Source organism: Charadrius vociferus, unplaced genomic scaffold (assembly GCF_000708025.1).
Source record: "Charadrius vociferus isolate BGI_N301 unplaced genomic scaffold, ASM70802v2 scaffold195, whole genome shotgun sequence".
NCBI lineage: Eukaryota > Metazoa > Chordata > Aves > Charadriiformes > Charadriidae > Charadrius > Charadrius vociferus.
Genome location: NW_009648539.1, coordinates 2,466,319 through 2,480,623, shown reverse-complemented (window position 1 = coordinate 2,480,623; position 14,305 = coordinate 2,466,319). Strand labels below are relative to the sequence as shown.

The 14,305-nt window shown below is 47.9% G+C and overlaps 1 protein-coding gene across 1 annotated transcript in view; it reads right to left on the bottom strand.

Moving 5' to 3' along the window:
• Window positions 1–9,471: 9,471 nt before the first annotated feature.
• LRRC16A (leucine rich repeat containing 16A) overlaps window positions 9,472–14,305 on the bottom strand; it is a 228,753-nt gene continuing 223,919 nt past the window's right edge. The window contains exon 38 of the mRNA XM_009885904.1: window positions 9,472–10,527. Within this exon, the coding sequence (XP_009884206.1) occupies window positions 10,391–10,527 (137 nt within the window). The 3' untranslated portion in view covers window positions 9,472–10,390. The remainder of the gene's footprint in view (window positions 10,528–14,305) is intronic.

The following is a 14,305-nucleotide window of genomic DNA, read 5'->3' as shown; positions in this document are numbered from 1 at the left end:
CAGCCGCAGCTTGGAAAGAGCTGGGAGCCACTTGCAAACAACCTTTAAAGTTTCAAAACTCTCCGGGCGAAGGAACGCGAGACTTCGGAGAAGATGTGGTGTTTAGGGAAAACCAAAAGAAAACCCACAACTTTGCTAAAACTTGTAACCCTCCTCCTCAGTCTACGAAAGCGAAGCAGCAGCACATAGAGATCTCTCACCTTCTCATCCCTCAGGAGGGTTTCCCTTGCAGGAATGAAGAGCCACAGGAGGAAGACGGATGGAGAGCTACACCCTCTTCCTCCTGTGATACTAATCAAAAGAAGCCTTGGGGTTAGAGCTCTCCATGCTGATAGGGAAAGGCTGGTATTTATATTCATGATGGTCCTGCCTGGGACTACGTGTCATTTGAATGTCACCTGTATATTCATCTGCAGTGATTCCAAGTACCTGAGGATGGGTTCCGGGTCTTTGTGTGTGCTCCTAGAATCATTTCCAGCAACTTTATTATCTCCTTTGAAATCCCTTACAGATAGTTTTTTCCAGGTTGCTGCTGAGTCGATATATATATTTTGATTTTATGCAAATACTGATTGCTTTAGAGAGGCTCTCAGAAGCAGAGCAGGAAAGGCTTTTTAAAAGTACTTGGTGTTTTCCCGGAGCATGGTCCTACTTGGTATGAGAAAGAAAAGAAATGCCTGAAGAACTAAAAGTTGAATTTTACTCAGGAAATATCAGGTCTGCAAATTACATTCTTTCAGAGAGATGACAACAGCGATGTCCAGCTTTTCCAACGTGCAAAGGAAGAGGAGATGCCGCGGAGCAGCAGCGTGCCAGTGGCTCGGCACAGGGGTTCCCTGGCCAGCAGCTCAGGGTCACCTTTGGACTCCAGAAAAACGATTGTCAGGGTGCTACCGTGATGACACAGCTACAAACATCCCCCGGGTATCATGAGCGTGCTCAGACTGGGGACCCCAGCACAGGAGAGGATTGTATGACCAACAGGCCAATGACACACAGGGGAGTCTAAATTTTTAGGGGACACCTGCACAAGTCCCTTGCTGGCATGACCAGTTGCTCCACAGGTTTCTCTTTGACCTGTTCTTGCCTCACTGCCAAAAGGCATTTCTGGCCCCGGAATGATGGTTCCCCCATGGAACATCTCCTGCAGCCCCTCCTCCACAGTGTTTCCCACCATGGCTCCCCAGCAGCAGTGGCCTTCTGTGGTCCATGGGAGCTGCCTGAGCTCCTCCATGGGATGAGGTCACCTCGCACTGCTCCATGGCATGGTGGGGCATGAAGGCCCCTTTTTGGCCCCATCTCTCTTCCCAGGACCCAGAGTCCACCTGCCCCAGACAGGGAGCATCCTGATCCAGGTTTTTAATGAAGAGCTTCCCACCAGTTCCTAGCAAGGCTTGTAACCTGGCTTTGGAAAGCATCACCATGGCTGATACCAACCCAGCCAAGGGTGCTTGGTAGGATGATCATGACAACTAGTTTCTTACTAAAAATAGCCTTAACAAAGCTCACTTAAGAGGAAATACTGCCCGTGTTTTGAAAGACTTGCAAGGGGAAGCACGCTGCCGTTGGACAGGGGCAGAACAAGGTTTTATGGGAACTGATGCAAAACTGTGGGCATTGAGAAGAGCTTGTCACAGCTGGTTCTGCCCCATGCCCTCACAGGAGAAAGAGCAGCCAAGAAGCACCACCTTATTTAACCTGCCAATATTTATTCAGGACCTCACACAACCTCAGTGAAACCAGGTCCAGGTTGGAGATAAAAAAGGACCATGGGCCCTAACAAAAACTCAGCGTTACTTGTGCGTGAGGGTGTAGACGATATGTGTCTGTCTGTCTCAGCATCCCGGTGTCCTCCCAAGCAACCTCCGCGCCGTCTGTCTGTCCCAGGAGCGAGAGGCTTCATTTTCACACAGCAGCAGAGCGTGCTTGCAAAGGGGAGAAAAAGGAGCAGAGATGACAGCCTCCTCTCCTGTCTGCACCAGCTCTGCCTTTGCTCACCCTAAAACCCTCCACCACCAGACCCTATAGGTATAGGGGCCACCCCATAGACACACAGCTTAACCGCTCTGCCCCTCTCTGTAACACATAAGATGGATTTAAGGGTCTCAAGGACAGAATTGCAGAAATTTAGCTCCAAGTGTCTGGAACCAGGCAAGCGGAGAGAAACCCCAGCCTGCGGTGAGGATCCGGCCGCCCCGCTACGTGGCTGAAACGGGGTTCAATTTCTCCGGTTGCTTTGGGTGACTCAGTAAAACCTGAATGAAAAAAAAAAAAAACAACCAACAAACCAGCTGAAAGCAACTTTTACTGGTTCGGCAGGGCTTTCTGCAAGGTACCATAAATTTGAGGAGCGTATTGAACTGTGGATCTATTGCCATTAGTATTAAAGGAACAAACAGAAGACAGCTGCTGTGTGTGCAGCTCACATACCAAACTTGGCAATCGCTCTGCCTTGGCTTATTTCCTTAAAGGAATAAATAAAAATTAAAGGCAGGTAGTATTTTAAAAAGTAGGGAATGCTTTTGATTAAGGACTTCTCCTTTGGCTCCGGCGTTGCAGAGTGCAGTAACGCTCGAGGTAGGAGATCGCAAATCCGTGTTTTGAAAAGCTGAAAATGAAAAAAAAAAAAGGCAATAGAATTATTTTGCTTCAGAGCATTATAGATTTGTAAAGATACATATTTTGAAAACCACACGACTGTCCCATTGTTTTTTTCCTTAAGTTGAGAAATGGCTTTAATGTAATAATACTTGACAGGATGATTTTTTCCATTAAGGCTTTGTGATGACAGATCATTAGTTCAGATGTTTCTTTTATTGGTTTATTTTCAGATTACGGCAATTAGACATCAAAGAAATGAAAATGTCCCTTTTCTTTTTTTTTAATGTGAATCTGGGTGTGTAAAATAGCTTTGAAAAAAGCATAAAAATAGCTATTTTTTTCTAGAAAACTTGTTTCCTCTCTGATCTGCAAGGCTCCTGAAAAATGCAACCAAAAGTTTGGGACATAGGTAAGTAAGACTCACTGGGAAGTGGAAATGAACAACTTACTCCCGGTAACTCTTCCCTCCTTTCAGCTCCAGCGACCTCATGTTGGTGGCTACCAGCCCCCACTCTCCCTGCTCAGGGACACTCCGATCCGGCTTCCGCACCTTCCCCGGCTCCTTGAGAGGTGCTTCTCTTCCACAGCACCCCTCACCCTTCCCAAAATCCTGCCTGGAGGTGTCCCACAAAGACATTCTCATCTGCAAGAGGAGAAAATAGCCCGGATACACCCTGACTTTGGTGACATTTGGCCCTTGAGTGAAGGTGCTTCAGTAGGTGCCTCAAGGCTGGAAGCAGTTGCACGTCCGTTACATGGACCCGCTTTGGGTCGGGGAACCCTCCAGCCCTGGGACACCAGCAACACCGTATTATTTAGCTGATGCTGATAATAAATTAAAAAAATGGCAAATTTTCCAAAGTAAGGAGCAGAGTAAGGAGCACGTGGCCAAACCCCAGGCTGGGCTACCTTTGTAGAAAGGCTTAATCAAGCAACTGTAAATAGGAAAACATGCAAAAAAGTGTAGATTGCTGATTTGGGAACAGAAAAAGGGGCAGCTGACAAATGCCACGTTCTTTGGGCCAGGCTCAAAGTTTTGATGTCACACATTTGGGTTTCCATGACCAGAACAGGGAACCAAAAACCCATCAGCTTCTGGATTTGTGGCATCACTTTGTCCCTCGCGTTTTCAGAAGATAATTCCAATAGATGTAGACGTAGATTTATAAATGGAAATAATTTTCCTCGTCAAATGGCTTCAGCTACCCTCAGCTTTGCACTGACTGGAGGCACCGAGGAAGCCACCGCTGACACCCATCAGCGTTTCCTCCCACACCGAGCATATGTTTTTCAGGTAGTTCAGGTCCTGCACGGGTCCTGCAGGAAGCCCAAGCCTGGATCCTCCGTGCCACCCGTTTTCCCCAGCACCTGATTTGCATCAGTCCGGTGGGCGGCGAGGGTGCCGGATGAGCAGCTGTGCACAGCTGGGGCTGCCGAGGGTGGGGACGAAGCGCTGCCGCCTGGCAAGGGGCCGGTGAGCATCCCAGAAAAAGGAAAATGCTGAAGAATCAGATGAAAGACAAACTGAAAGGGGAACAAAGTGGAAATAACAGAGTCAGTGAATCCCCCTACCATTTGCGTGGAAATCAAGTCAGAGATAAAGCTGTCTGCTGCAGAAAAGAAATAGACTCTTCTTTTTTCCATCCCCACCCTCAGATGAGTACAAGCTGCTTATTAGCGGCAGATCCCAACCCACACTTCCCAGTGTAGGGGCCCTCCTCCCTCCCTCCCTCCCTCCCTCTGCCCAGCAAATCCGGCATCCCTGTGCCGGGCTGGTTGCTGGCTCCATCCTTCCTGGCTCAGCTGGTGCAGGGTGTGAGGGTGCACGGAAGTGTACAGACAGTTCCGGTCCCAGTACTAATGGATGCGATGTTACATGAGGACAATCACCCCACAGATGTTCTCATCCACAGATTCCCACCAAGGCCAGGTTTTTCCAGCCTTCCCTGTGCAGCCCCCCAAACTGAGAAGCATCGGTCCTCTGTACTCTTCCCTGTTCTTGGGCCAGCAACAGGGATCCTATGAGTGTTAGAGGGGGGAACAACCACCCCCTTCTCACCAGGATGCTGCTGGAAAAGAGAGGTCGGGACTCAGGCCACCAGATGGGATCTAAGAAGAGATTTCCCAAAGGAAAAGTCGATGTTTCTCCCCCAGCCACGTGCTGCTTGATGCAACCCCACCAGGGGCTGCCTTCTGTTACAGTTAATGACTTTCATTATTTCAGCCTTCTGCTAGAATTTAATGTTGTCCAAATAAAGCGGGGGCTGTACAGCCTCCATGGGGCTCTCCTCCACCCACTGCTGGGTCTCACCCACCCAAGCAAACAGGAAGGGAAGGAGGCACCCACAAAGCTGGGCTGAGCAGAGATTACAGAGTTAACTTTACTCCTCCATTCAGTTAAACCAAATTGGATTTGCCAAGCTAGCAGCCCCTCTCCTGCCTTCTCTGGCCAGTAGCAATCTAATTTAAATGCTTGTTCTCCCACGCAGCTTTTCTTCTCCTCAATTCAACTTACTGGAAAAGCAGAAAAAAAAACAAACCAAAACAGGCTCTGAAGGGTCGGGGCTGGGGTCAGCTGGCAGAGCTCATCGCAAAGCATGAGCAGCACAAAAAGCTGACCCCAGCCCCGAGCAAAGCAGCATCAGCACAGCGGCACGGGAGCGAGGACCCTGCCACGGGGCTGGGATGGACCATGGCGGTATCTCTGCTTTCCCACGCGGGCTACTCAAATGCGGCTGCTTGAAACCCACATTTAATAAAGCCTCAGGACACCTGGTGTTGGAGTGTCAAAGGCAGAGTGGCTTTCATGTTGGGAAGAGACTCTTCTCGTGTCAGCAGGACCCTCTTCTTCAGTTTGCTGTGGGACACAGCATAAGGAATTAAGTTTTGCAATAGCACAGCCCTTGCAAAGACATCTCTAAAAATGTGTTTTCCCCTTGATCTGCTGCATAAATGTTTTCTCTCTCTCTCTCTCTTTTTGAAAACACAGGGTCTCACTCTTCAGCTTCTTGGTGCCGATGAGCATCGTCGCTCTTACAGCAATTTCTCCGTGGTACTTGGCACCGGGGGAACCTGCACCTCCAGGGCGGCAGCAGCCCTGCCCCTGTGGAGTCTCCGTGATGCAGCAGGAGCAACCAGGGGTGAGATGTGCTGGGGCGGGGGTCAGCTGGCACCCCCAGGTATGGTGAAGAGAAGGGACTTGCCACAGGCTGCCCAGGGCAGGGCGAGTACGGTGGTCCCGGTTGCCACCCAGGGAAGCGCCTCATCCCAGGGACCAGCCTGTCCCGAACACAGAGGAAAAAGGGGTAACTTGTTTTCAAGAGATTTCATTTAAGCTGGCAGAGGCAGAGAAGCTGATCCCTTCCCTCTTTTCTCTTCCTCCAAGCCTCACACGAGGGGCCTGAGCTCTGCCCTTGCTCTGCACCGGCTGGCCAGGGCTGCCCGTGCCTCTTGCCACCAGCTCTCGTTTCCTCTCCCCTCACTGTGTGTGACCTCGAAGCCTCCAGGATGTCTCATGTTCCCCCAGGGATGCTTGGACACAGCCTCCCCTCCACCCTCAGGCCACTTTCTAGGGACTTGCTATCAGATTTTATGCTGCTTGACTTGTTTCACTGCTCTGCAGCTCACCACGACACCTCACTTTTGCATTTTTCACCCACTTCTGATGCCTCTTCCTGGGTCCCTGAACACACAAACTCCGACGGGCGCCATCTCCAAATGGCGCCTCACACATGGACCCATGTCCTTTGCCAGGTGCCACCGGGTTTGAGTGCAGGAGCCCCTGCTGAAACTGGCACTGCTTAGCTCCCCCTCTCAAAGCCTCAGAAGGACAACCCAGGAGCGTTTGGCCTTTCAGCAATTCTCAAAATAACCCCAAATAAATAAATAGCCAAAGCAAATGACTAAAAGAAATCACTGCCTCCAGGATGAAGTATTGCCTTCCATACCCCATGGCCCTTCTGCCCTTGTTACAGCCTGGCCACGTGTCAGGACGAGGGGCAGCAACATGAGGACAAGCCTGCAGCCCCAGGGCCTTCAGCTGAGGTGCTTCGGACAGTTTTTCACTCATTTGTGTGCCTCAATGGATCAGGATGGGGCACAGGAGGGGAGCACGAGGTGGCAGGAATCCCACGGCCAAATCCACTGAAGCCTTGACACTGCCAGCAAATCCTCAAGGCTGGAAAACTGCCCTTCAGAGCTGGGGAAATCTCAGCTTCGTGAAGGGAAAAGAAGATTTCCATGTGCAATGACCAGAGCAGCATTTTAATCTGCCAGCCGTTGGCAGCGCCCGCTCAAGTGAGGCACAGTCGTGGCCTGAGGGCCAGGGAGCCCTGCCTCTTTGGTGGAGCTGGTTCCTCTAAACCAAAAAATGAATGCGCCCCTCTCTGCCCCCCGGGGAAGTCACCCTGGCCGCTGTGGGGTCCTGCCCTGCCTGTGGTCATGATGGAGTTGGAGATGTTGGACACTGGTGGAGGCTCAGGTGGAGAGTCACTTGCCGTGGCGCTGGCGAGATGCTCATGCTGGGAAAAGGCATGATGGACTGCAGGAGGATGGGCACAGGGATGAGGGGGAAAGCCGGGAAAGTGCCTGGCAGATCCTCCTCTGACCTCATATCCAGGATGGGGAGGTGGAGGCCAACCTAAGGCAGCACTTTTCTCCCTTTATCAGGACACAAGTTAATGTTTATGTGACAGACTGAAGGCATTTTAATTATCCTGTGAGCAGTTGGCAACCTTGGAGAGACTCGCTGGCAATGCCATTGGGGCATCCAGAGGAGTTAGGAAGGTTGCGGCTGGGCATGGGGAGGGCAGCGAGGCTCTGGGCATCGGCTCACCAGCTGCCTGCCCGGAGCTACGGAAAGGACTTATGGGGAGGGGGCGAGGGCTGATGGGGCTGGGAGGGAATGATTCAGAAAACTGGGTTTTGTCGTCTCCTACACTTGAAGGAAAGAGAAGGTCATCACCATTGCGTAGCAATTTGCATCCTCCCCATTTACAGACTTTCTTAGGACGGGGAAAGACCGCTTTGCTTTCCAGGCACGATCAGCAAGAGTCTGGCATCAAATGATAATCTCTGGCACTCACCTGCGCTGTATTTGTTTGCGATCCTCTGGGCCACAGCTCCAGGAGAAGCTAAGGACAGTGTCGCTACCTGAAACTTCCCCCCAGCTTCAGTGCAAGCAGAGGATAATCCCGAGAGGTGGGATTTGGGCACAGCCCACCCAACATGCGCCCTGGGCGTGGGGAAAGCTGCATGGCTCTCTCACAACCACGAGAAAGCAGCATTTCAAACGGGGGCAGAGCTTTCTAGTATTTTCCTAGAAAATATTTCTCAGTAGTGCTTTTTTTTTTTTTTTACTTCTATGCAACAGGAGAGAGAAATCGTCTCCACATTAATCAATTAATAAGCAGCGGCAGCAAGAGCTCGTGCTGATGGCAGCTCTCAGTTAAGTGCAGTGGGTCGCGCAGATTTGTGACTAATGGGCCACATTACTTCCCAAAGCGCCTCAGCCTGGCTGGATGGCTCTGGTGGAGGGGGAGGATTTAAGACGACTGCTGTTGCCGTCTTAGGAAGCAGCTATTTACTGCTGTTACTGCACATCAGGGACTACTTTAAACCACTCAAAATCTATCAGCCGGATTTTAACCCCCTTTAACAGGCAGTGGGAAGCAGGCCCCTGCAGATGTGGTGTAGAGCCGTCTGAGTTCACGCTGGAGCCGGGCAGACAACCACAGCCCTTCTCCAGCCCATCTTAGATGGGGAGGTGGCTCTTGCCACCTACCCCACGGGGGAAATTCTTCAACGGTGAAACCTGAAAACCAGATTCAGGAGCAGAAGAGGCCAGGACAGCTCCCCCCGAGAGCTCCTCGCTCCCTTGTTCCGAGGCTGGATCAAGTCACTCCAGCTCTGACTGGTGATGCTGGCACCAGGACTCCTTCCAGAGGGAAGTCAGAGTGCATTCCTTTTTTTTATTAATACTACAAACCTTGCTGTTAATTGCCTTAAATTCACAAAGTCACCTAATCAGGCAACCCTTCTTGTATACTTACGTTTTTCAGTTGTCTTTTCCATGTCATATGGGAATGAAAATTGCACTGGACTATTTATTACTGGATTTTTTTTCCTTTCTAATACAAACATCTCAAGTTTTCCTTCACCATTTATCTTTTATTTTCACTGATGCCAAATAAATCAAGAATATACGTATGTGCAAATGAAGAACTTTCTCTTAATGATTATAGACGAGCGCAGAATTTCAAGACTGTGCAAACCCCGCAGTACTTGGGTACAAACCCCCAGCCTTAAGGAGCTCTTTTCCCACCGCCTCGTAACCTTTCTTTTGAGATTTAAACCCCTACAAAGTGTTTCTAAAAGGTTCTGGTATAAAAGGCTGCTGTTTTTTACATAGCTGCCCTTTATGCTGCAATAGGAGAAGGGGCAATAGAGAGTACGCGCGCAGGGTGGTCGCTGGAAGGTCACTTGACAGAGAGGTATCGGAGCATTTCTACCCAGGCAAGAGGCCACGGCAAGGTCAGGGCAATTGCTCTTGGGAGAGAGTTACCGAAGCAATTTCGTTCTGTCCTATGGAACCAAAATAAAGAATTTAGATAGCAGGTGTTTCTGGTTCATGTGAAGGCTGCTTTGCTGAAGGTCCCGAGGGAGGAGATTAGCAAAGAGATCTTCTTTCAGCAATTTTACGAAGACGATATGTATGTGTCCCTTGCAGCAGGAACAGACATCTTAACTAGAAGCAGAAAGATTATCCGGGTTTCATCTTAACTGCACGCTTTGTCTACCTGACACAAAGCCATCATTCAAAGAGCAGAGACCGTCAGAGCAAAAATAGCACCACAAAAACGGAGATTAGTATTTCAGTTGTAAAATCATTTTTTATTGTTACAAATATACATATGAATAAAATCCCTTCAACCTGTAATGTAAGTGGGTAGCTGTGAAATTTGCACCCCCTCCCCCAAAAGCTGAAATATTTTTACAGATGTCAAACTATTATTCTCGTAGAATTACACATTGAAAGGAAGCTAATATGCAGACAGAACCGAGGAAGGCCTCTAGAAAACACCAATATTAATAAAATTTCAATTGCCCTCATTCCAATCAACTATATACATTAATATATGAATGTGGAAGCATACCATGATTATACGTCATCCAAATCCTTCTCTGTTGTGCTTTTTGACGGTACACAAATGTAAGCGTTGGAGCTTTATGTACAGTACGAGAACAGGAAGAAAGAACCTCCCTATGGGAGAATGTAAAAACCATACCCAAGCATTTAATATATATAATCTATACAAATTATTTTATTAGTGTGCTCTTTTAATATAATTACAATGTGCAATTGCATACCGCAAGAATATATTTATAGGTAAGTCACGTGCAGATTTGACACATTTACATTCAGCAGTACAACACATTACCTGCTGCACAGTGTATTAGTGTAAGACAGCGTCCAGTTAAGTTGTTTTGCTTTCTAAATGCCCTATTGCAGGGCACTCTTTGTAGCTGCTTCAGAGAAATTCAAGTAGAATACATGAGAGAACTGCTGGCTTTAGCAAAGGCATGGAAAGGAACGTCTGCGTTGCACAGAACAGAAATTAAGGACCGAATCAATGCCAAGTGAGTGTATTGTAAATCACGATTGGAAGATCAGGCTTTCTGCATGGAAATGTACCTGTGGTGAAGGAGCAGCTGGCCAGAAGGGGCTGTTGATTGCTGTACCCTGATTGTTATAAAAAGCTCTTGCGCTACAAAGCACTTGTACTGATTGCTAAACAAAAATAAAATCTTTATCTGCTTCCTCGCCAGAGTCACTGGACTTGCTTCCCTGATGGCCGTCTTTACTTAAGGACCTCTGCTTCAGTTCCTGGAACTCATGAGACTGCTGCCCAGGGCTTCTTTTCGCGGCTGTAGAAAACAGAAATAGGTCTTACTAATGATTGGAGAAAAGAGAGGAAGAAAAATCATTTTTAAAAAAAAAGTCATTCATGCGCACAGGACCTTCTCCTCCTCCCACTGAACGCATTCGCACTAGTGGGAGCAGCACAGGCCCATTCATTCTTCAACCCAGAAAAAGGTGAGAGAGAAGAGAGAGAGTTTGAGCAAACTTTATTTTGCTGTTGGTTGGCAAGCAGGCAAACTTGCAACGTGAGACTCAGTACTTCACTGTGACATGGATAAACATTACAGTTAGAAGGGGCCTGGAATCTCATCACACCACTTCAAAACCAGAAGAGCATACTTTTTTCCAGCTGGGCTGGATCTCAGCCGATGCACTCCTGACCGCTCAGGTGGATATCCTCGCTGGGCACCCCTCACACCAGCAGCGTGTGCCCCAGGCGGGCCTGTCTCCCTAGCAGGACACATCTATATTCTCCTTTTCGACTCAGCAGCCTTAATCAGGGCAGACATTCACCTTGGCATCCAAGTTACCTGAACTGCTGCCCCCTGCCCCACCAGCACTGCCAAGTCCCGATGATCTCCCTGTTCCTGATGGGGGGCTCTGAGCCCAACCTGCATTTCTTCCAGCTGAGACCACGGGCTCTGCACCTTGCTGTGCTCGGCAGTGGAGAAAGCAGGAGAACATACCCACTTCCCGTGATCTTAATGCAAACAGTACCCATTTTGCTCGCCCAGCACTATAAAATCTCGGTAAGGCCAGGGTTTTCCCCAAACCTGTAAGCTTTGAAATACGATGAAAAAACCTCGTTATGATTTCTGATCTCATCGATGGTCTAGCATTTCTATGGTAACACAAGAGTTACTACACACATCAATGGTGGGGATGTTATGGCAAGGATTGACAGCTTTAGAAATCTCATACTTCTGATTAAAACGAACCTTTAAACACACAGTGGCCCTCAAATGTGACTACATTGCAAGTCATCCCACTTTACCCCCACAAAATTAAATGTTATAGTTACGGGACCATCTTTGCTCCACCATTTCAGATAAAGACATCTGGCTTTGGTTCACGCTGATCCTTGTGCCTGTCCACATTTGTACACGCCTCTCTTAACAAGGCACCAGCAACCATGGTGGCCATGAAGCATCACCTCTCCTTCCCTGCGTACCGCTCCCCTACAGCCTCACCGCCGCAAGGGACAGCCGGCCCCGTCACCAGCGCGCAGCTCCAGCCGCAGCAGGGGCAGACAAGGAGCAGGCTGTCACTGAGACATCTCCGTGGCCCTTTCAAATTGTGCCAGGCTGCATTAGGGTCTGACAGGAATGTGGAAAACGTAGAGAGGAATCCCGAGGGAGCTGATGCAGCAGCAGGGATGCTCCCTGTATCCCTGGGGATATGGCACGATTCCCCAGGACAGGGCTGGTGCATCCCAACAGGCCGTGAAAGAGGGGACAGAAAGCTCTGCCCAGAGCACAGACATTGTCCAGTCCTGGATTTCTGCTGTGACGAAAGCAGAACGGACACATCCAGTGCGCATCTTGCGGAGACCCACCTCCGCACACATCACATTTGCTACCCAAACAGTTCTCCTGAGTCTGAAATACCTGTTTCCTTATTTGTGCTAGCCTAAATATGGGAGGAAATGAGAGTCAGCACAGCTACACACTCACTGCACTCTTATCCCAGCTTTGCAAGTTGGGAAAGAAGAGGAAAGGGTCTTGAGAAAGGTTTTTAAAGCTATTTAACAGAATTAGAGAGGATTAAAACACCTAAATTCTGTAACAATAAAAAAAAAAATTAAAAAAAATTAGGCATTTCCACCTTACCCAAACACCACTGCTTTTCAAAGAAATAGCTGCCTGGAAATTTTTGAGTCAGTCTTGCTACTTGTACCTCCTAGTAATTACATGTCTTTGTTCCGCCTCCATTCACTCGTCAAACAAAACCCAGCACACATCCTGCAGCAGCCATTTTAGGTTATGGCCTGATAAATCACAACAGGTAATTCACCCTCCAAATGCCTGAAAAATATACCAGGCATTTAAGTCCACATACTGCCGGCAGGCTTTTGCCACGAGAGCTTACCCTTGCCCCAGTGAAACCATACACAGGTGACCTGTGTAGACCTGTGGCAGCATTGCAGCTTTTGAAACTTACTTTACCAGAGAGACATCTTAGAATGAACAATGAAATATAACAATTTGATTATGATGAGGAGGAGAGATTCCAAGTTTGGGTGGGCTAAGTTTGATCCTACAATATGAAAAGACGACCAGTTTATACATTTTGGGCTGAGGATGTTACAAAAAGGATACGGGGTGTCTTATAAGTACAAAACCTGTGGGTAAATGTAATGGCATAAGATGTTCAAATACCTCAATAATATACTTCAAAAAAAGTAATTTTGAATCATTGTTTAAACAAACCAGTTAAGAGGTAAAGAGAAGCATGTAAACACGTATGATTTGAGAACAGGAGCTTTGTATATTTTAAAAACACATAGATCAACCAAACATTTTTGTAGCGTACAGAATGAGTTCACTGTAAGTCAAAGCTGCTGTTCAAGAAGCGCAGCTTAAGCGTGCAGCCCAGTCAGTGCTGGGTTTGGGTTCGTTTGGAGGTTTTTTTGTTTGTTTATGCAGCTGAAAATCAAAGTACTACATCAAAATACTCTGATTTACCCAGTTCTCAAATGGTTTGGGGAGTGATGTGCTGAAACCGGCACTAACAATATTCAGGCTGAAATGTATTCTGAAATACTTCAGTGCACGCATCTTCAAAAGGAAAGGTGTGCAAGCACACGAAGCAGTGGAGGGTCTACCTGCAGCGTACTTACACGGCAGCGTACCAGCGTGACTGCAATGAGCAATCATGGTTTTGTAATGAGCCCTCTTCTGCAGAGGGGCTGCCGGTGCTGCTATATGGTACTGGTCACTGCTGTTGCCACAAAGGAAAAAATTCCACATACATTTCTTATCTGGAAATTTTTTTCACACCATGTAATTCCCACGGGGACAGAAAGAGGATTAGCATCCCATGAGATTTTTACCTTTCTCATAATCCAATGACAAACCCACACGCTTTTGTGGCTTCCTTGCTATTACTGTTTCTTAACAATTGTTAGTGCCAGTCATCATGCACCGTCTCGATGAAAAATGAAAACTTCTAACCAGAAGTGGGCTGTGCCTTCCTCTGCCCAAGCACATTAGCTTCCTCTTCTGCACTGGTAGAATACTGCCCCGAAGTGGTTCTCGCGCTGCCAGATGGCTTGGCACAGTCATGAGCTGTATCGCTTTTTTGACAATCTCCTGTTTGCTCTAGCAAGGAAAAGGATTCATTTATACCCCTAAGCTGTTCTGTAGGCCCACGTATGGCAAGTAATATAAATAATTTCACTTATCCATCCCATTTAATCAATTGTTCAAAGAGTAGTAATCAGTATGCCAGATGCTTGCTTAAATTTAGTCCAGATATTTGCCTATGTTGGTAACTGCAGCCCGATCTTACAGGTACGCTGTGTAAAGAGGTGTACTTTGTCCCACAAAGTACAGTTAAACTCATTAACATCAAGCAACTTTGTAATCAAGTATCATTTAATTTGCAGCTTCCTTTCGCAGGAGATAGAATTTTTCTTACTAATTTAGGCAGATTTGCAGTGATTTACCAGTGGCAGAAATAAATTGAGCGTGCTAGTATGACAGACAGCAGAAAGCAAGGACAGAGGAATGGCCGAGTAAGGAAGTAGAACAGTCACAAAGAAAAAGGTAAACCTGAAAAAGA